This window comes from Ascaphus truei, chromosome 13 (assembly GCF_040206685.1).
Source record: "Ascaphus truei isolate aAscTru1 chromosome 13, aAscTru1.hap1, whole genome shotgun sequence".
In the NCBI taxonomy this organism is placed as follows: domain Eukaryota; kingdom Metazoa; phylum Chordata; class Amphibia; order Anura; family Ascaphidae; genus Ascaphus; species Ascaphus truei.
The window spans coordinates 17,917,238-17,938,695 of NC_134495.1; the positions used below are offsets into that span (position 1 = coordinate 17,917,238).

The 21,458-nt window shown below is 40.9% G+C and overlaps 2 protein-coding genes across 2 annotated transcripts; both read right to left on the reverse strand.

Moving 5' to 3' along the window:
- Positions 1 to 3,288: 3,288 nt before the first annotated feature.
- LOC142465240 (olfactory receptor 6N1-like) lies at positions 3,289 to 4,239 on the reverse strand. Its single transcript, XM_075569238.1, has one exon. It carries the CDS (start codon positions 4,237 to 4,239, stop codon positions 3,289 to 3,291), a length of 951 nt encoding a protein of 316 aa, XP_075425353.1.
- A 12,975-nt stretch (positions 4,240 to 17,214) lies between these two features.
- Positions 17,215 to 18,311, reverse strand: LOC142465241 (olfactory receptor 11L1-like). Its single transcript, XM_075569239.1, has one exon. It carries the CDS (start codon positions 18,196 to 18,198, stop codon positions 17,215 to 17,217), a length of 984 nt encoding a protein of 327 aa, XP_075425354.1. The 5' UTR covers positions 18,199 to 18,311.
- Positions 18,312 to 21,458: the final 3,147 nt, after the last annotated feature.

Consider the following 21,458-nt stretch of genomic DNA (forward strand, 5'->3'; position numbering starts at 1 on the left):
ACTGTAGCAGAACTCTTCCTATGAGTTAAGTCTTCTGCAGCTACATCCACACAAAAAGTTACTCCTAAACAGAATGTGAATACTGTAGTGAGGAAAAGAACATTTAAACACATCAGCCGCGACAGTAAAGAGAGGATACCAACATGCACCTATATTGCGCTCTGCTCCCAGCAATCCACCAAGTGCTCTTCTTCCTCTGACTCTAATTAAATCTCAGGTAATCAAAGTGGCAGCAATGTCCATCATTCTTGGAATTGGAACCTCAAAGGCCGGTGAAGAAGAGCAGTGGGATGCGTCTTTTTTGGCAGTTACTAGTAGTGAAACTAAACCTGGGGAAATTCTTTAACACTGTAAAGCAGTGTGACTACTTTGCCCCTGTGGAACTATAAACCATCAGCATTGAGGAAGAGCACAGTGATTGGGATAGTACTGCTAAAGCAAGACTGACATCACTGGAAATAGGCCAATAATTATATAACTTAACTTATGGTTTTTCGCTCACCAATTTCTATAGTATAGTGTTTATCAATCGAAGCACAGCCGGTGCATAGGAATAGTGTTCTACACAAACACCAAAACCAGGAGACCACAGAATCTCCCAAAAGATCCCTAGTAATTGCACTCTATGACTGCTGAGATAGAGGGGGTTAAATACTCCCTAACACAATGTCTAATTGGCTTGTAATACATGAAGTAACTGCTCCCAACACTGTGGGAGGACCGTTACCACTAAAAACCTTTATAGGTCAAAAATAATAAAGTTTTATTGAAAAAAACAACGGCGCAAATTGTAACAAAATCAATTAAAATGTGGGTGATAGGCTGATAGGAACACGGGGTAATCCCCAAATCACTGAATGGATAGTCCCTAATAAAGCTGGGTTTGAGATACACGCTCTAAAGGTTGGACCCTAAGTGATACTGAGACTGTGGGAATATTTTCATATGTATTGTTGTATGTGTCATTACCAACTGTGTATATCTCCTACATTACTGAATATATGCCTATGCACCCATTGTATGTAGCTAGCTGTCACTAGTATAATTAGAGAGGAGGTTGTGTGATTGACCCCCAATTCATCTTTGTATTATTATACTATCCATCTTGGGTAATTTATTAAACAAGGGGTTATTTGGAACCTAAATAGGTACGTCATACCTACCTCCCTAGTGATTTACCCATACACGGAACATTCAAGCTACCATTATTAGGGACTATCAATTCAGTGATTTGGGGATTACCCCGTGTTCCCTATCAAGGCAGCCTATCACCCACATTTTAATTGATTTTATTACAAGTTTGCGCCGTTGTTTTTTTCAATAAAACTTTATTATTTTTGACCTATAAAGGTTTTTAGTGGTAACGGTCCTCCCACAGTGTTGGGAGCAGTTACTTCATGTACTCTTACAAGCCAATTAGACATTGTGTCGGGGAGTATTTAACCCCCTCTATCTCAGCAGTCATGGAGTGCAATTACTAGGGATCTTTTGGGAGATTCTGTGGTCTCCTGGTTTTGGTGTTTAGGCCAATAATTAGCCTGAATTTGTATTTGCAGAACTGGCTGCACACTATATCAGCACCTGACACAGGCTGAGAGACGACCACTAACACTGACGCCCACTGATTAAAGCTTTTTTTGTTTTATTTTACTTTCAGCTGACACTCAGGGCCTCTGGGGTTGGCGCTGCGTCAGCACGACCTGCTTTTGGGTCACGCGCTGATGACGTCACTCCTGGCAATGCGTGGCGCAAAAAAAAACATCTTTAAAAGTGTGTGTATTTGTTTAGTAGCCCACACCTTGATAAAGTCCTTACGGACGAAGCGCGTAGGAGTGTTTCTTCACTTCCATTGTGAACTATACTCAATAAATTCTCATTCATATTTGGAGTTGCCCTGGAATCATTTATTTTTCACCCGGGATCCTGGCTGAGCTCCTGCTTCTAAACTGAATCTTTTCAACTTACCTTTCCTCAGGGGAAGTGGCCAGTAGCGTCACAAAACATGTTGGGAGGAGCCTAAGCACGTTGCCGGTTGAGGAGTGTGGAGTGAGCCTTAGGGCTCGTTCAGGGAGGCAGCTGAGGACTCGGAGGGGGGGCGTGCGGGAGGCAGTGCTGGGAGTTTGCTGGCGACATGTGATTATCCCCCAGCTGCCTTTTCAGCGTTGGGGAGGGGGCAGGGCTACAGGCTGCAGGGTTAAAGTATCCAAGCTGCAGCCATGAAATCATTCTGAAGAATGATTTCATTGGCTGCCTTGGTCCCTGTGACGCGGCTTCAGCTCCAAGAAACGAAATTTTCGTTTACTGAGCTGTCGTCAGCGGCAACGCCTGGCTTCGGAGGCAGGGCAGTAGCTACCTTGAAAACAAGTATTCAAATTGAATACTTTGTTTCTCACTGCAGCAAGCACGTCAGCACGCCCTCCCTCCGAAGCCAGCACCCTGAACGAGGCCTTACAGTGACATCATCTGTGCGTGCGCCTGGGCACGCGAGCGCGAGCATTTTGGAACTGGGGCTCTGCTTTGGACACGCTGCAGACGGCAATAGTGTTTCATTTTTAGCAGAGACGCATTATTAGTGTATTTCTCTGCCTTGTCATTTTTAAATCAAAGCTTTGTAGATCTGCACCATCTTTTTCCCTCTGTTTACTTTCTGGGGGAACCGATGTGGTGCTGAGTGTGGGAGTGCAGCAACGGATTCCAGGGAGCTGCAGCACGTGGGGTTCGTGGAGCACCAGGAGAAGATGTTTGGCACAAGCACAGATTCTATCAGCTGAACACATCACAAGTTTATCTTGTAAGTAGGAATTTATTCAGCTCTTCAGGGCACCATTTTTGGACTTTGGCCTACTGCACTATGGTGTGTCCCTTTCTCTCTCTGTATATTATGCATTAGGAAAAAGACATACAGAAGCAGCATCCAGGACTGGGAGCAGTCTAATTGGAACACACTTTTGGACATTTGTTGTGGACATTTATTAATTATAGTGTGTATCCACTGAATGATTGCTGTCAGGTACAAGCGCCGGGGATTGCTTTTTGTGTTTACTGGATGTAGCTATGTAACTATGTAAAACAAGTTGAGTTTAGACAAAACCAAAACATGAACCTTTTTTAGAACCCAAACACCAGTGAGAGTGGTTACCCTTAAAGTGAAGAGCAACAAAGTGACACGCTCTGCAAGATGCTATAAATGTGTATATTTTTGCATTGCATTATGCAACAGATTTCCACCGAATGTGACACGCCTGTCTGTAAAAAGGCTTAGTGCGATGTTTTTGTTAACAACCACTTTTATAGTTTTTTATCTTCCGTTCTTGTCATCCTCCTGATCATGTTGCCCAGAGATTCCTTTATCTCCTTGTTCCTTAAACTGTAGATAATGGGATTTAACATAGGGGTCACTACTGTGTACAACAGGGACATGGCTTTGTTGGTTTCCAAAGAAAAGCGGGACATGGGTTGGACGTACATGCAGATAATCGTGCCATAGTAAATAACGACAACGGAAAGGTGAGAGGCACAAGTGGAGAAGGCTTTTTTCCTCCCAGTGGCTGAGGGAATTAGTACAATGGTGGAGATGATGAAAATGTAAGAGAGGACAGTGAGCAGGAAGGAGCTGAAAATCAGCCCAGTAGCCAATATAGAGATAGCAGCCTCTGCGAAGCGGGTGCTGCTGCAGGAGAGTCTCAGGAGAGGCTGTGCATCACAGTAGAAATAGTTTACTTGGTTGGAGCCACAGAACACAAGCTGAGATATCAATGCTACAGGAAGGATTGGTGAAATGAAGCCACCCACCCAAGAGCCGGAGGCCAGCTGGAGGGAAGTCATGTTGGTCATCATGACAGAGTAATGTAGAGGTTTGCAGATAGCTAAGAACCGATCATAAGCCATGACTGTGAGGAGGTAACACTCAGATGCTCCGAGGGAGCTGAAGAGGTAGAGCTGAACCATGCAGCCATTGAAGGAGATACTTCTGCTGTTGGCCACAAAGTTGGACAACATTTTGGGGACAATAATCGAGGTGTACCAGACTTCCATAGCGGATAGGTGGTTAAGCAAGAAAAACATGGGGATGTGCAGTTTGTAGTTCATCCACACGGTCCCAAAGATGAGGATATTACCCGTTACGGTGAACAGGTAGATAATTAGGAAAACCAGGAACAGCACAGGGTAAAGTTTCTGAAGGCTGGGGAAACCCAAAATGATGAACTCCGTCACAGTGGTACCATTTGTATACCCCATTTGACTTATCTGCACTTGGAAAATGGAGACATATCAGCCAGACTTGCACCTACGGATGTAGAAGGCTTCATTGTTCCTTTTGGTTGAAGCTGTTGTGATATTCTGTACCAGCCCTGCCAACAGGTCCATTACTATGGAGACACTCTGGGTCATGTTGAGGTCTGGTTTAAAACAGAATGAAGAATCATGAACGTTTATAGAGACATATAGTAACATTGTAGCATAACACAGACATAGAATAGACATATCACCCAACAAATTGGTTCATCCAGTTGTGTGGAATCTGCTGGTTATACTGGCTATGCCATGACTATTATTATTGAATTTTTATAACCTTTCTTCCCTGGACTGTACAATACGAGTCCTGATTTCACTTCTCTAGTTTTTTTTCCTGCTCACTCTTTAACTGTTTATTATATTCCTAAAATATATGTTAAAACCCCAAATGAATATGGCAGCTAAGATCCTCTCTCTTAGTGACATTAGGATTATGATAAGACATTTTTTGTCTCTTAAAATCTTTTGTACTCAGCTTGGAAAACAGCCGGAGGAGTGTGGTTTGGAGAAAGTGTGAACAAACAGCAGGAACCCTCATGGCAACACTCTGCAGGCCGTGGGCCTTTAAAAATAATAATAATAATAATTAAAAAAACAGCTAGGAAAAAAATATCACAAATAAGGTCTATAATCTGCTTTATATTACATTATACTGTATAGAGCTGACTTTCAAAATTGGTCCTATTGGGGGTTTTAAGGCTAAACTCCCCCTCCCCCCACCCTTTCATGGAAGCATTCCAAGTGTATATTAAACCGATACCAACCTAATACTAGATGTACTTTGTAATAATTACTACATACCAAGGTCTCTACACTTACACTGGATCCTACTGTCTCTCTGTGTGGTTTTTGGTTTTCCTAGTGCCGTTATGTGTGTACTATAATTCCTATGTATTTTAGACAAAGAAAAGTAAGGTAGACGTGATATCTTTAATAGCTAATTCGGGGTTAAAAAGAGTGCAGGCTTTCCGGAACACAAAGTTCCCTTCTTAAGGCAGATTTTTCAGCCTGATTTTTCTACTGATATGTTACGCTGTCAATGTGCAGAAATGATAACCATCTATACAGGGTTGACTGTCGTGAGTGTAAATATCATATTCTGGATGAGACAGATTGTACAGTATGTATATACTGTATGTATTGTGACATAATCCCAATATTAGGCAGCTTTCTGTCCTACTGTATTTAGATCAGAACGTGCAAGGCACGGTATACATGTGATCCATCCCTCAACTTCACCATTGCTGAAGCTGGTGGATGGGAAATCCAGACCAGAGTTCACAATGGTTCTAATTTCTCTCACCTGCCCTCCTAATTTAAGGAACAGGTACTTAAGGCAAGTTTGGGTTGCTGCTGCTCCCTCTCTCTTAGAGAGCCTGGAGGCTGGGGCACCGCTGCTCCCTGCATCCAGTCAGGGGAGGGCGCTCCCTGCAAGGTAACCAAAACCTTCTTATGAATTCTGTAACTGATTATAAATGTTCTGTATAGTTGGAAAGCTGATAAGCCGCCCAACCCTAGAAAGGGAAAATTCTATGTTTAAATCAGTGCTCCGGTGAGTAGGGTTTTGATATGTCAGTTAAGTGTTGCAGTCCCCTGCTGGAACTAAATAAAGCCGGCAGAAGCCTGGATAATGTAATATTGTGCTAGGTGTTTCTGTTCTTACTCCCTAAAAGGTTGTGCCCTAAAGAGCCCAGACAGACGGCAGAGCAAATTAAGGAAGCCGTTTGTCACAGTATGTATATCTTTATTCATATAGCACCATCCAGGTACATCGGGCTTTACAATACACGTGACATAATATTATAATACAGTGGGAATAAGCGCTTCAGGCATAAAACAATAGGAAAAGGAGTCACTGCCCCGGAGAGCTTACAATCTAAGTGGTAAGTGGGGAGAATTTACAGAGACAGGAGGGTGATCTGGTACTTGCTTCTGCAGGGGGCCACGGTCATGCATAAGAGATGTATAGTATCAGCCAGCGGAGATACCCATATGCTTCGTTAAAGAAATGTTTTCAGAAAGGTCCTAAAGGTGGAGAGTGGGTGCTAGTCGGATGTTGAGGGGAAGGGCATTCCAGAGGTCTGGGGCAGTGAGAGAGGTTTAAGGTGGGAGAGGGCTTTAGATACAAAAGGGGTAAAGAGAAGACATCTTTTGCCATCAAAAACAGCTTTGTTAATCAGTACAACAAATAGACGTGTCATGGTGCAAGAATACAAACTGCAGTGGTCTATGTAAATGGTGGGCTATTTACTACAGAAAGTGTAACAACACTAACGTGGTCAACACTCGAGATGGGCGAATCTGCCAAAATCCGTTTCTTGCATTTCCACTCCCACCCCCCCCAAAAATAAATAAATTTTGCGGTGTAAAATCCATAAACTGATTTGGTAGGTTTTAATCCGCGTGGACTAATCAGAAACCGCCATTGGATACAACCCGTGGACGGATTCTTAGAATCTAATTAGCGGATTCTGCAATCCGTTGACAGGTTCTTAAGAATCCAACAACGGATCGCTGAATCCTCGGATTGGATTATACAAATCCGCCCACGGGTTGCGGAATCCGCAGAGTGTATTGGCAATAATAATAATAATAATAAATTCGCAAAACGCGAATCGCCCTTTTTTTGTGATTGATCCGCGGACCAAAGGAACCGGCCGATCCGCTGCGGATCCAAATTCGGCAAACTTCGCCCATCTCTAGCCAACACACAGGGAGCTAATATGACTGCGCATTTCTATAAGACGCTGCACATGGTTGACGAGAGTTAAAAGTAATAGAGACGATACCGATGTAGATGTTGAAGACCTTTTTGTACCCACTGGGAAAAAAGCATATTTGTCCCGCTTCTGTTTCACGTGCGACTGATTCAAGACAATAACCGCTTTCCCACTGGCGTGTTGTGAACGATGCTCAGCAAAGCGCCACCGATTGCAATTATGTCTGCTACATCTGCAATTACAATAATACTGTATATAACTCTTTCCTGTTACTAAACATATAGTATACACCTCAGAATACAATGATGTAAAAAAAAATGACATTTAAGAGAACGTCTATAGTTTGTGCTAGTGATACTGTAGGTGAAATTTCATAAGAAAGTGTGTTGTATTAGTTGGTATTATGGCCTCTATATTCCTAGGTAAGAGAAATTCTTACATAAAGCTCCATAAAATGGTATTGTTCCAAGAAAATAGGTGATCTGTAGGTCATGACGTCTCCTATTTACTGAGTAAGGAAATGATTGCACTTTTTTAGCACTTTTTTAGCACTTTTTTGTGTGTTTATTTTCTATCCAGTGTTCCTTGTTTCTGGGTCTGCCGGGGACAATCAAGAAGGATACTTATGGGAAGGCAGGAAAAGTGACAAAGACATTTAGTGGATCGCAATAAAAGAAGGCTTGGCAGCTTCATAGATGGCACTTGTTTGTTTTAAGATCCAATGTCAACTCTTCATAGCATTGTGTAAGTCACATTGTACTTGTATTATTTTGCTATATAGAGTGGTAGAATTGTGTACAAAGTTAAATCGTAAGGCTAAATCTTGAATGTGTGGTGTTTGGGGAGCCTCCGTCGGTTTCCCTGCCTGTATAAATCTATTTCTTACAAGCCTTCCTTTCTGCCTGTGATTTTTCATTTCCGATCCATCCTTCCTCCTTCTGCAACGCTTTTCTCCTCAATCCTGATCATTCCCTACCACCCAAGAAAAATAATAAAGGTTATAAAGCCAAACGGCAATATGAGAGAGCCATTATTACCTTCCATTCTATTATTAGTATAAATGAACACACTTATAATTCGAATTATGATCACCTCATACAATGATAATAGAAGCAAGCAGTCAAAGCAATTTTACTGTAGTTTCCTTTACTGAAATGTGTGCTCATATATTTGAGTTCGTCACACATTTTGGTTATCCACCTGCTTTAGTTCTTTCAAAACTAAAGCTGTCTCACATTTTAATGTGGTCTGTAATGGTTACAAACGCCTATATAGGCAGTCCTCGGTTATCCAACGGAATCCGTTCTGGAAGGAGCGTTGGATAGTGAAACCGTTGTAAAGTGAGCCCCATGTTAATCAGTGGCGGTGAGAGTTGGATCACGCATTCAGGCATCGAAAAATGGCCCTTAGGGTTGCATTGTAAAGCGTTGGATATGCCATTCGTTGTAAAGTGAAATGTTGGATAATGAGGACTACCTGTAACTTATTTTATCTTTAACTGCAATGTCTTCATATTTAATGTATAACCCTGTTTACCTAATGTAGTGCAATGTCCTTATATATAATGTATAACCCTGTTCACCTAATGTACCCATGTATTTGTAACCACGTATCTTTCATCATAACTCTGTGCCCAGGACATGATTGAAAATGAGAGGTAGCTCTCAATGTATTACTTCCTGGTAAAATATTTTATAAATAAATAATATTTATAATGGTACGCTTCTTGTAATGAACTCACTGTATTTGGGATCCCAAATCCCTCCCTAGTTATGTCTGAAAAAATGAAGAAGATAAATCCTCTGCATCTTATAGAACATAACCAATATCTATCAGCTGTAATGCACATGTTTAACTTTGTTCCCTTACATTTTTTAATGGCTACCCAGGAAATATTCTATGTTAAAAAAAATAAATGAAATATTCCTAGCAGAGACTGCCCCTTTCCAAAGCAGCCAAAGATGAGGTGGTTTCATGGGACATCAGTTGGTTTGGCCATTTTGGACTTTTACACAAACCATCCCAATTTCAATACACTACAAAAAAGAGTAAAATTACACTCTAGCACTACTCTCTATCAGCGTTTTTCGACAGGGTTTACTAGGAATCCTTGGGTTTCCTGAGAATCCGTAAAGGTCTCCCTGGAATTTTTAGGTTATTTGAAAATTGTACCAAGTACAGAATAATTTACATCTGATCTCAGACACGCTATTAGAGAGGGATGGGGTTCCTTACAATGCATCTGATCTCAGACGAGCTATTAGAGGAGGTTGGGGTTCCTTACACTGCATCTGATCTCAGACGAGCTGTTAGAGGGGGTTGGGGTTCCTTACAATGCATCTGATCTCAGATGAGCTATTAGAGAGGGTGGGGGTTCCTCGGAATTTCACAATATAACTATAGGGTTCCTTAACAAAAAAGGTTAAACACAGCTTTATAAAGTGAAAAAGTGCAAGATATATGTGAAAAAATATTATTCAATGGTATATAGAAAGTGAAGGCTATAATACATCAAACCCTATAACTATACTATTAATGTGAATAGACACTTACAATATAAGTAGTGTTCCAAAAATCTACACATAAAATATCAATATAATCATATATAAAAAAATCAAACACGAGACTGATGCCACTCATATAGAAAACAGTCGTCTGGTGCTGTTTTCAACAATACTGTATGCTTTCCAATGTGGGTATCCAAACAGTCAGTCATCCAGATGAAAGGAATGCGCCACTCAGTGGAGAAGAGAAAATTAAAATAAATAAAATAAAACATAAAAAAATATGGTGTTATGGAAATTATATTTTACCAGGTAACTAAAAAGGTACTCACAAAAATATAATGAATATCAGCATGTAATCTAGATTCAGCAATCATATGGCATGCAGTGTCTCCTCAGTGGTGATCGGATGCCTAAATACAGCCTCCCTGGAAATTCATTAGTTGTCGCAATTGTCCACCTCGCGCTCTGCGTGGTGACTGTCCCTCCCCATCGGCAGCCAATTATTTTTATTTTTTGCCAATGACGCTCTGGCTTCTTTAGGATTTTCCATGAAGAAACCAGAACGTCATTGGCGAAACGCGTTGGAAGAAAACGCATTCATTGATTAGCAGTGTAAGCGGATGAGAGAGAGGCTTGAACAGCATATACTTCGAAAACGGAAATGGAAGGACGCAGAGGGGGAGGGAGAGTCACTTCGCCAAGTGTGAGGTGGAGGAGGATGCCACCTAATGAACTTCCAGAGAGAAGTATTAAGGCACCCGGTCACCGCTGACGAGACCCTGCAGGCCATATGATTGCTGAATCTATATTACAAGCTAATATATTTGTGAGTGTAACTTTTTTTACTTACTTGGTAAAATATAATTTCCATAACACACTACAACATATTTCTCCTTTTTTCTTCTATGTCGCATTTCTTTCATCTGGATGCCTTTTGCTTAATTTCAATACAGCCTTGATATTTTAGGAATCACCAGGATGACCTAATCTCACCTTGAGGTTTCAGAGTTCCCTTGTTTCAAAGAGTTTCTCTTGTCCCCAATCTCTCAGATGTTAAGGAACTGGGTAGGTGTGGACGTCCATCATGGGCTTAACTGTTGAATTCTGAAGCTGGGTCTATTTAAATCCTGTATCAGACTCTGCAGGGACAGGCAGACTATGTGTACAGGTATATCGTATGCATCTGAGACTAATTAATCTTGTATTCCCTTGTTAACATTAACCCACAGCTTCCCTGCTCACATTTCTTTGTGAGTAGAGAGCGTTGATAGCGCACTGCCCGAGAGTCCTGAGAGTATAAATCAGGAACAAGAAACAGCCAGGCCACTCCAAAAGTGAAAAAATATTGTCAGGTTTATTGCATGCTGGAGATACACACAGGAAACTTGATAAAGTACACCTAGTACGAAACGCGTAGGTGCGTTTTCCTGTCCGTTTCCTGTGTGTATCTCCAGCATGCAATAAACCTGACAATATTTTTTCACTTTTGGAGTGGCCTGGCTGTTTCTTGTTCCTGATTGATACTCTCAGGACTCTCTGGCAGTGCGCTATCAACGCTCTCTACTCTTCTGGATCTTCAAAGGATGGATCGCTCGCCGCCGACGACACGAGTGCCCCCCTGGTAGTACAGGTAAAGAGCCGCAGTGCCTTTCATTTATTCCTGCTTACCATGGTCATTGACCACTCATTTCTTTAAACACTGGTTGGGTTTGAAACACTGTAATCTAGTGAGGGTCTGGCTGACTCCACGTCTGTCCCACCAGTTGTGAATCAACTTTATTGGGGGCACTCTATCGTTATACAGATTAACCCATTGTGGACTTATACAAAATTGGATGTTCAACACAGGACTGGTTACAATTTAGAGCATCACAACCCTCTTGTTTTCATGTGATACACATTTCTTTGTGATCTGGAACTATTGCCATGAGTCGTTAGGAGTGTTATTAATTTGACTGCCAAGAACTATAGATCTTGGACAATTGTTAGATGAAAAAGTCGGCCCACTGCACCGAGGCAGGAGCCTCATGGCGAGTGTGAGCCCCCCCCCCCATTCTCCCACTGTGGGACTTTCTACATTGCCTCCCTTTGCTCCACTCCTCCCCGGCAGCAGGTACGAAGTTAAGCCCGGGGGGAGGAGCTAGTGACGTAATAAGGAAGGGAGGTTATATGTATGGAATGCGCTAGGAGGCGGGCCTCTTTCCACGCGGCCCGCCGGAGAGTGCAGATTCCCACCCGCCCTCCGTATGTTTGTATTTCATTGTTATGATGTTAGTTTGGATTTAAAAAAAGAAAAGAAAAAAAACTCCGGATGGAATAAAAAGTAATTTAATAAATGAAATTTAAAACACATACATACAGTACATCGTGGGATCTTAGAGCCTGAGGAAGCTTGCAAGACAAGCGAAACGCGTTGCTCGATCTATACTGCTGTTGGTGTCTTGTGTCCATCGGAGGCTTCCGTAGCCAGGAAGTGTTTTGGTGCGTTCCAAATACCATCTTGCGCTCCAACTGTCCTGATGTGCTGCAGACGCCGGAGAGAAGGAGCTGCTATCAAGGAAAGCACCTCACTAACTGTTTACATCCTAATGTACTGTATGTATGTGTTTTAAATTTCATTTATTAAATTACTTTTTATTCCATCCGGATTTTCCATCGATTTTGGTGGGCTCCCGAGAACCTCTGGGGATACATACATAAACTGTGCTGTTTGAACAAAAAGAGAAGAACAACTCTCCACAAGTTAAACCCTTATGGGTTTTAACTCACACTGGCCCGTGTGAGTACTTAACATTATATATTTATATACCCATATCTCCCTATCAGTCTCCATCAGTTCATATACTGATACCTACCTTTGGTACCTCTCTTTTATTTTGGGGTAATTGAATATCCTGAGGACCTTTGTGTCTATCAGCTGACGAGGAGAAGGCGTGGAACTCCAAGAAATAATTTTCTACAGAGTTAAACCCCGATGGGGTATTTGCTTACACAGGCCCGTATGAGTACTTAGTGCTATTTATTGATTTACTCCACTCCACCAGCTTGGAGTAATTTATTTATTCCACTTCATCATCTTCGATTCTATAAAGTGTATTATCTTTATTTGTATATTTCTGCTGTTTTGTACTGATCTGCGCTCCCCTTGTTTTCTCTATTTTCTGCCTTGTTTTAACCCAAACACAACGTGTCTTATTATTTGAGAGGGGGGGGGGGGAGGGACAGGTGGACGCCTAACGCGCCATGTGCTCCTAAAGCTAAAGTAGAATTCAACCCCACAGAAATGAATGAGACTGACATCTTCTTCTTCAATCAGCACAATGAAGACAGCTACACGGCATATTAAGTAGCAAATGGAGACTGTGTTTTTTTGTGTGGCATATGTAGCCATGTAACCTCTGGCTACTATATATTTTTTGACCCTAGTACCATAAATCCTAGTAACAGCAGTCAGTGCTGGGGTTAATCCCTTCTCACATGGCACAGCCTGTCAGCCTCATCCCCGGTAAGTTAGTTTGTTGCAGTTTCCAGGTTGTTGAGTCACTGTGCAACATGATTGTAACAACTTACAGACTTGTGTCTGGGCTTGTAAGCTGCTGGGACCACATGACAGGAGGAGGGTCTAGCTGCAGTTTTGGATCTGTCCAATCCATGGTGCAGAGTAGCATGGTCACTCCCCCTGTATAAAAGATGCGGGTGTCCATGAAATTGGTGTGTCTGTTAGTACTCTGTGCTGTGTGTAAGTGTTCTGACTCACCCTTTGTTCTATAAAGAAAAAACAAAAAACTGTGCACTAATTGTGATTAAAAAGTGATTAAAGTATTATGATATACAATCCAATGGTGCATATCAAACCAATAAGGAATAATATGACTAAGGTGCACTGGGTGGTTTAAGAGAACACAAAAATCGTATTCCAACAGTAAATAAGTGAAAAATACATACAAACAACTTTACTCATTTGTAGAGAGTCTGCAGCCTGTTAGAGTGGATGGCTCGACATCACACAAGGAATCATGCAAAAGAGAAGAAAACAAAGCGCACGAGTCTCATAGGGTAAATAAGTATATATATATATATATATATATATATATATATATATATATATATATATATAGTGACAATATAAAGTGTAAAAAATGCAAGTACAAGGTTATTCAAACAAGCAGGACATGTTTAGGGTACATGTTACCACTTCTGGATGTAGATGACTTGCTTCATAAGGAGTCCTCTGCATGCACAATCTCCGGTCAGAAGCCTCTCTCATCTGTTGCAGCAGAAAGTATCCAGCTGTACTTTGTAGAAAAGTCCGTAACACAGCACCCACAGGGTTACACTGAAGGAACACTGGAACAAACTCTCCTACAACGCTAACCCCCTCCCCCCGGGTGAGCCCGTCGAGGGGTAAAAGACCTTGGTGCTATCAGAGTGGTATGCCGGGATAATGATGTCACTGTGGCACGCCGCAGATCAGCGACGGCCGGTTGAGTAATTAGTGAAGTAAATAAAGTCCCACAGGTAGCTCAAACAGGGTAAAAAACACAGTGATAATTTCGGGAGAGAGTGTCCGCAATAGTAATAAAACAATCTTACGCGTTTTGTAGATTACTCTAGATGCAGCATCCCTGACGAAGTAGAGTAATCTACGAAACGCGTAGGATTGTTTTACTCAAGTTATATGCAAAATTATAAATGATATATTATATGTAATTACTCAACCGGCCGTCAATTAAGTTTTTTTATTACATTTTAGTTTTTAGCAGTTCTGTGCTTTGTTTTCATTTTTCTTTTCTATATACTCCTGCTGAGATTTTATCATCCAACAGCAGAGCCACTCATATCATCAAGTTACTGAAGTGTGAGTTTGTTTTGAGTAGCAGCCATCCACAGTGTATTAAACTTATATTATTTTCACGATATAGGGGCCTATGCAGAGAGCAGCGAATTTAAAAATTGGCGAGGGTAATAAAAAGTAGCTTTATTGGAGAGTTTTATTCTCCATATGCAGAAATGTGCGAAATCTGCAATTTATAGCATGAATGCGTGTGGCGAGTTTAAAATGGAGAGATGCGCGCTGCTGAAATGTGTAAAAAAAAAATCGCGCATTTTTTTTTCTTTCCTATGGCCGGCGAGCTCCAGCTTCTTGCCAACTTTTGTTGGCGGAGCTAATTGTAGAAAATCTCGCCATTTTATTGCCTTTCTGAATTCGGATATTTTTAAAACTGGCGAGATGTAGGTTCTCGCCAGCCGCGCGGCGAGATTTACAAATAGAAAAAAAAAATGGCGCGTTTTTCGTAACTCGCCATTTTCTGCTGTTTTCTAAGCAAATTTCGCCAAAAAAAGGCGATATTTACTATAGCGCTGCTCTCTGCATAGGCCCCATACTGTGAAGGGTTATATTTAAAACACACGGCCATACGGATTTAGGCTTTAAAGAGTATTTATCTGGTAGTGAGTGAAATAATAGGTGTGTGATCAGCGCTTATGTAAACAACAATTATATATAATGAGAAACCTTAGATACAGAGTCCCAATGGTAGTCCTGGAGCTGCCTTGAAAAGAATGATCTGGTATCTTCCACCCAGAGTTGGATTAAGAGCTGGAAATTATCTTTTCTGGCGCTGAGGTGAGGTGTTTGAAGAATATACTGACGAAGAGAGACACCATTTGTACTTTCGAAACGCGTTGGAAGGTTTTTTGGCACCGTTAAGCCACCGTAGCTGAAATTCAACACTGGTGACGTCATCGAGCCGTGCAGATCGTGTGCAATCCAGGAAGCAAGGCTTGTGGAAGCACTAAATCGGATCCCCGGCATCAGAGGCAAACACAGCACCAGGCGAACGGCGATACCAATGGCAAAGACCATAAACCAAGTGCTTATTTCCTATTCACTTCTGGTGAGTAGGATTCCAATTTTATATCAGACGGAGCAAAAAATAAGAATTGCTGGACTAAGCACCGCAGTGCAAGAGAGTGCTGAGGCACGAGTCCATCATTCTAATAGTTTAATCTGTATTTTATATGTTTTTTATCTATGTGTATAACAATGCCATCCATGGTTATTTTAACCTTGCTATTTTAATTTAATAAATTGCTCCTTCATTGCATAACCCTGTCATCCCTTGGGTAATACACCATTGCAGGTTCCCTGCATGTTTTGTCTTTTTTCTTCCTTTTTCCTGAGGTCATTGTTCACAGAAGAGATTGCAAGTATATTCTTCAAACACCTCACCTCAGCGCCAGAAAAGATAATTTCCAGCTATTTATCTGGTAGTGGTTTATACTTGTGTGTTTTCCCCTCACCGCTCTAATAATTTGGTGGGATAGTATTGGTGATATTAGTTTTGTACACGGAGGTGATATTGTTCCACATTACGTGTGTCACTATACACTGTTTTCTACTTTTTAAGAAGTTATGCACTGAGCACGAGTAAAAGACCAGCTCCACGGAGGACTCTTTTCTACAAGCACCACTAACACCTATCTACCAGCAAATCTCCCTTAGGGGGTTGGGGGATAGGGGTGTTACACATAGATAAACTAAAGATTGCAACTCACAAGAACAAATGAAGAAAAAAAGACAGACTTCACACTAAAAAAGCATACAATACTTCTTTACAGATTATTTTTTAATAACTTTAATAACTTTATTTCGTATAGCGCTTTTCTCCCAATGCGACTCAAAGCGCGTCACAATTACAGTATAGTACGTGGTACACAGCACATGGGAATGTTACAGGCGCAGTCCCTGCCCAGAGGAGCTTACAATCAATGTTTTTTAGTGCCTGTGGCACAAGGAGCGAACACTGGGCGTTTAACCAGGTTCCCCTCATTCAAACTCAGTATCACAGTTTACAGAGTTAGTATCTTTACTCACTGAGCCTTCTCCCTTTTTAGTTTAAATCCTTCTCCATTTATTTGAGAGGGGAGGAGATATTATTCAGAAGCAGAACGTACTCATAAGCCTGTGTAACTTTATTCCCAATATGCTGTATAAAGGGAGACAAAAATAACACATTGGAACATAAATGAGCAGATAAAATCCGTGGGCATTTACTTTAGCCCTAGTGAATTTCTGAAGATTTTGTGAGCAATGGATGTTTTTCTTGAGGCTTATCAAAATGATAGAGGTTACTAGTGCTAGGTCTATATCAGGAGAAGAACGGAACATGTCCAATATCAGTGCTCAGAATACCCAATTAATGGGTACAGATAATGATGCACATGTGTGACCCATGCAGATTTTGATGCAGAATGTATAAGTAAGTGAAAAACAATTCTGGATACTCTTGTATTCAAATGGTACTGTTTAAGTAGTAAACGAAACTCCTATGAGGGAGAGCAATATAGCGTGAAACGCGTTAGAGTTTCTCCTGCTGTGTTTTTTTTAATTGTTTTACCTGTTGCTAAATGATTGAGTAATAAATAATTTTTTCAACCGAGCAATTTAGTTGCATCTCACTCCTTGGAGTCACCACATCACAACTCCCCCATGGGAGGACTTCTGTTAGGTCTGTATCATTTTGTCTATTTCCGATGCAACGTGCTGCTTAAATGGCAGATCTGAAACCCCCCAAATTGGCCTGGCTTACATTTACCAGTGAATAATACAAACACGTCTACTTAAAGTCACCACGCGGGTCCCTCTCCATTGAGAATCTTTGTCTGTTGAATCCCAGAAACCCATATCTTTATGGGGCCAGGAATCTCCGTAGGACCTTTTTAAGTGACAATTTCACCTCTTTGTTTCTCAAACTGTAGATGACAGGATTTAACCCCGGCGTGACCACAGTGTAGAAGACTGAGACATATTTGTTTAGGTCAGAGGAGTAGCCGGATCGAGGCCGGACATACATAAACATCATGGTGCCATAGTAAATCAGCACCACGGTAAGGTGAGATCCACAGGTGGAGAATGCTTTACTCCTGCCATTGGAAGACTGGATACGGAGTATAGAGATCACAATGAAAAAATATGACACCATTGTCAGCAGGAAGGAGCAGAAGAGCACCACAAGGGAGAGAACAAAAATGGAGATCTCTGTAGGATACGTATCACTACAGGACAGCTCCAGAAGGGGTGGGATGTCACAGAAGAAATGGTTTACCACCCGAGACCCACAGAATTCCAGCTGGGAGATGAGCAGAACAGGCATTAGACCTGTCAGGCCCCCGGTTATCCAGGAACTGGTGACCAGTTGGAGGCACATCCTTGTGTCCATCAGGCTGGTATAGTACAGAGGCTTGCAGATAGCCAAATAACGGTCATAAGCCATGACTAGCAGCAGGTAGCACTCGGTGGCCCCAAATGTGACAAAGAAAAACAGTTGGGTCATGCAGCCAGCAAAGGACATAGTTGTGCTCTTCATTAAGAAGTTGGCTAACAATTTGGGGACAATAGTTGTCATGTACCAGATCTCCAAGAAGGAGAGGTTGACGAGGAAGAAGTACATGGGGGTATGAAGAGCCAAGTCTAGTCCCACCACAGCCATAATGATAAAGTTACCAGTGACCGTGACCAGAAAAATGAGAAGGAATATAATGAAGAAGGGAGGATGAGGTCCTGGAAGGTTTAATAATCCCAGGATCACAAACTCATCTGTGCTGGTTTGGTTGGCCAAGGACATTGTGTGATAGGCAAAGATAGGCAAAGATATGCTGATTCCATTCAACATAGATCTGTGCGGTGAAAGAAAGAGAGGGTAATACAGACAATATTTATATTTGTTCTTAAAATTACTCTTTAAACCAAAAGCATACTCATTCTATGGGTCTTAACACTTAACTAGTCTGGATTGGTAAGCATTTCTTAATATACTATCATGTAAAAGTTATTTGGGGGTATTGATCAGGAGTTTCCTTCTATGGATTGCAGACAAAAGTCCCTTGTAAATAGAGATTCCAGTGCTAGCAACGAAAACAAAATCAAGATTAATTTGAATTTAGTGATTATTGGTTCACATGTGTTGTAGTCTCCATACTCCTCTTGTGTTGTCTTTGTCTCCTGGCTGTGGCTGCTAGAAGACGTGGAGCTCAATAGTAAATGATGCTTGATTTCCTTGTTCTATCAGTTTTAACCGGAAGTGCAAGATGATCAGCCGGGGGATTTTTATATTCTGGTGCTTTTGGTTAAAACCTAAAATTGGAATTCACATTCTTAAATTAGGGTGCACTTAGAAAGTTCATTGCTTCAATACAAATGACTTACCGCAGGGGTTCTCAACTCCAGTCCTCAAGACCCCCCCAACAAGTCGAAGTCGAAGATTGAGCCACCTGTGCTGAAGCTGGGATATCTTCAAAACCTAACCTGTTGGTGGTGTGGGGGGATCTTGAGGACTGGAGTTTTGAATCCCTGGTTTATTGTAACCCTTTGCACGCGTGTTAAATTATATCAGATATGAAAAGAGTAAGCAGTTTTTAAAACCCTCAAACTGTATCAAAATACTATTACAGGGTCCGTTACATCGCAATCTTAAGGGCTGGGTATGCTTAACCCTACAGATTGGAAGTGGTGGTCTGTAGGCTCTGTTACAGTATCTGGTGAGATTGTCTAAGGCAGTAATAGGGCCGTGACACTTTATTTATCGCAAACAACTTGTGTAACATTGGCAAGGCAAGAACAAAAATAAAACTGTAAATTTAGACAAAAGGAGAGAATGGGAAAATAATAAACAGAAAGGACCAAAAAATGTAGAGAGGAATTAAGAGAGATCTGATGTCAAATGTTATGCACTGTATTTAAGAGTGTCGGGAGTATTTAAAAGTCAGAGACATTTGGAGACCCAGTTATTATCAGAGGTTATAAGAGGATACGTAGAAATATAGAAATTGACAGCACATAAGGGTCAACTGATTCACAGAGCTCGTGTATGCACGGCAGACAAACAATTTAATCCAGATATATAACATTGTGTCTGTCTCAAACAAGCTGCATCAATCCTATAACATGTTCTCTAACCATATACCAAGTTAAACACCACTGAGCAGCTTTATTTCACTTCTCTTGTGTTTCTATAGGGCAGTTGTGCACATGTGTTCCATTGGGCGGAAGGAATGGTTCATTGTGTAAAGACACAGACTCTGAAAACAATGACACTGACTTTCAATCAGGAGGGTCTGGTTAAAATCCTGGTGTCTTTGACTTCCCCTGGAAGGTATTGCTATGCAGGCCAATTGAAAATATGGAAAAAAATGAAGATAAGCTACTGACACACATATATACAGCCGCCAGATGCGAAATAGCTAAGGCCTGGAAACAGGAACAACAGCCGGCTATAGATGCGGTACGAGCAAGGCTATGGAGGGTCTGTCTCATGGAAAAATTGACGGGGATACAAAATGATACAGTTCAGAAATACTTAAAAGTATGGGAACCATGGAGATTTTATATAGGAAACAGATATCTTACGAGGGGAACTCTCCAAATCTGAAAAACACAAAGTAGGAGAGCTGTAAAAACACATGAGCTAAAAAATAAATTAAAAAAAAGCATAACTTTCGAGGTAACCCTGGTGCAATATGATTCATAACTGTATAAAATGCAGAGGTGGGCCTGGAGGGTAGTCAGTATTCAATATTCCACAAATGTACGATTGTTAATAAGCTTTTATGGTATATCAACAAGTGGAATAATATTCTAAAAGCAATGACCTTTTTTCTTTTTTTTCTTTTCCCCTTTCCCAGTTCTTTAAGTTAATTTTTTTTGTATGAGTTATTTTATACGCTGTCACAACAGTGATGTCATTATTGTCTTCCCACTAAATGTGTTATATATATGATACAAATGTATGTAATTCAAAAGTAACATGTTACCCATTTTTATGTTCTGTATCCCATTCCCCACTTTTCTTAACAAAAACTCAAATAAAGAACAAGTTTACAAAACAAAAAATCCTGGTGTCAGTTCCTTGTGAGCTTTATCTACCTGAGTTTTAAGGCATCAAAATTAGATAGTAAAGTCAACAGAACAGGGACTCATTGTGCCTGCAAAATTATATATACAGCGCTATATACAACAAAATGTTATGAATTCACTAGACACAAAACGCATTTGTAACCATGAGAAAGAGACACGCAGGAACACATATCACAACCAGTGAGTTTTTTGTAGGGAAAAGGGAATAATTATTTTATATTCAAACTACAATAAATAACCCAGCATTTAATTAAGGAAATGCGGAACTAAAAGCATATATGCCAATACAGGCAGTCCTCGTTTTACAACGAATGGCTTATCCAACGCTATGCAATGTATACCTATGTTCATTTTTACAACGCCAAAACGGCTTATCCAACGCTCTTACGACGCTTTGCAAAGTTGTTTATGTGTATATAATATATATATATTATACTATATTATACTATATAATATATTATATTTTTATATTATATTATATTTTATGTTATATTATATATATAATACAGTACAGGCATACCCCGGTTTAAGTACACTCACTTTAAGTACACTCACGAGTAAGTACATCTCGCTCAATAGGCAAACGGCAGCTCACGCATGCGCCAGTCAGCACGTCCTGAACAGCAATACCGGCTCCCTACCTGTACCGAAGGTGTGCGCAAGCGGGGAGACTATAGAGCCTGTTACAAATGCGTTATTTACATCAGTTATGCACATATATGACGATTGCAGTACAGTACATGCATCGATAAGTGGGGAAAAGGTAGTGCTTCACTTTAAGTACATTTTCGCTTTACATACATGCCCCGGTCCCATTGCGTACGTTAATGCGGGGTATGCCTGTATCTGCACTATATAATTTATGTGTGTGCTGCATATCTTATTGTCTGCGTAAAATATTTTGTGTATTTTAGCATTAAAAATGCCTTCAGGAACAGAACCTTTCATTTAAACAGTGTTCCTATGGGAAAACGTGTTTCGCTTTACAACGTTTAACTATCCAATGCCATTTTGAGTAAC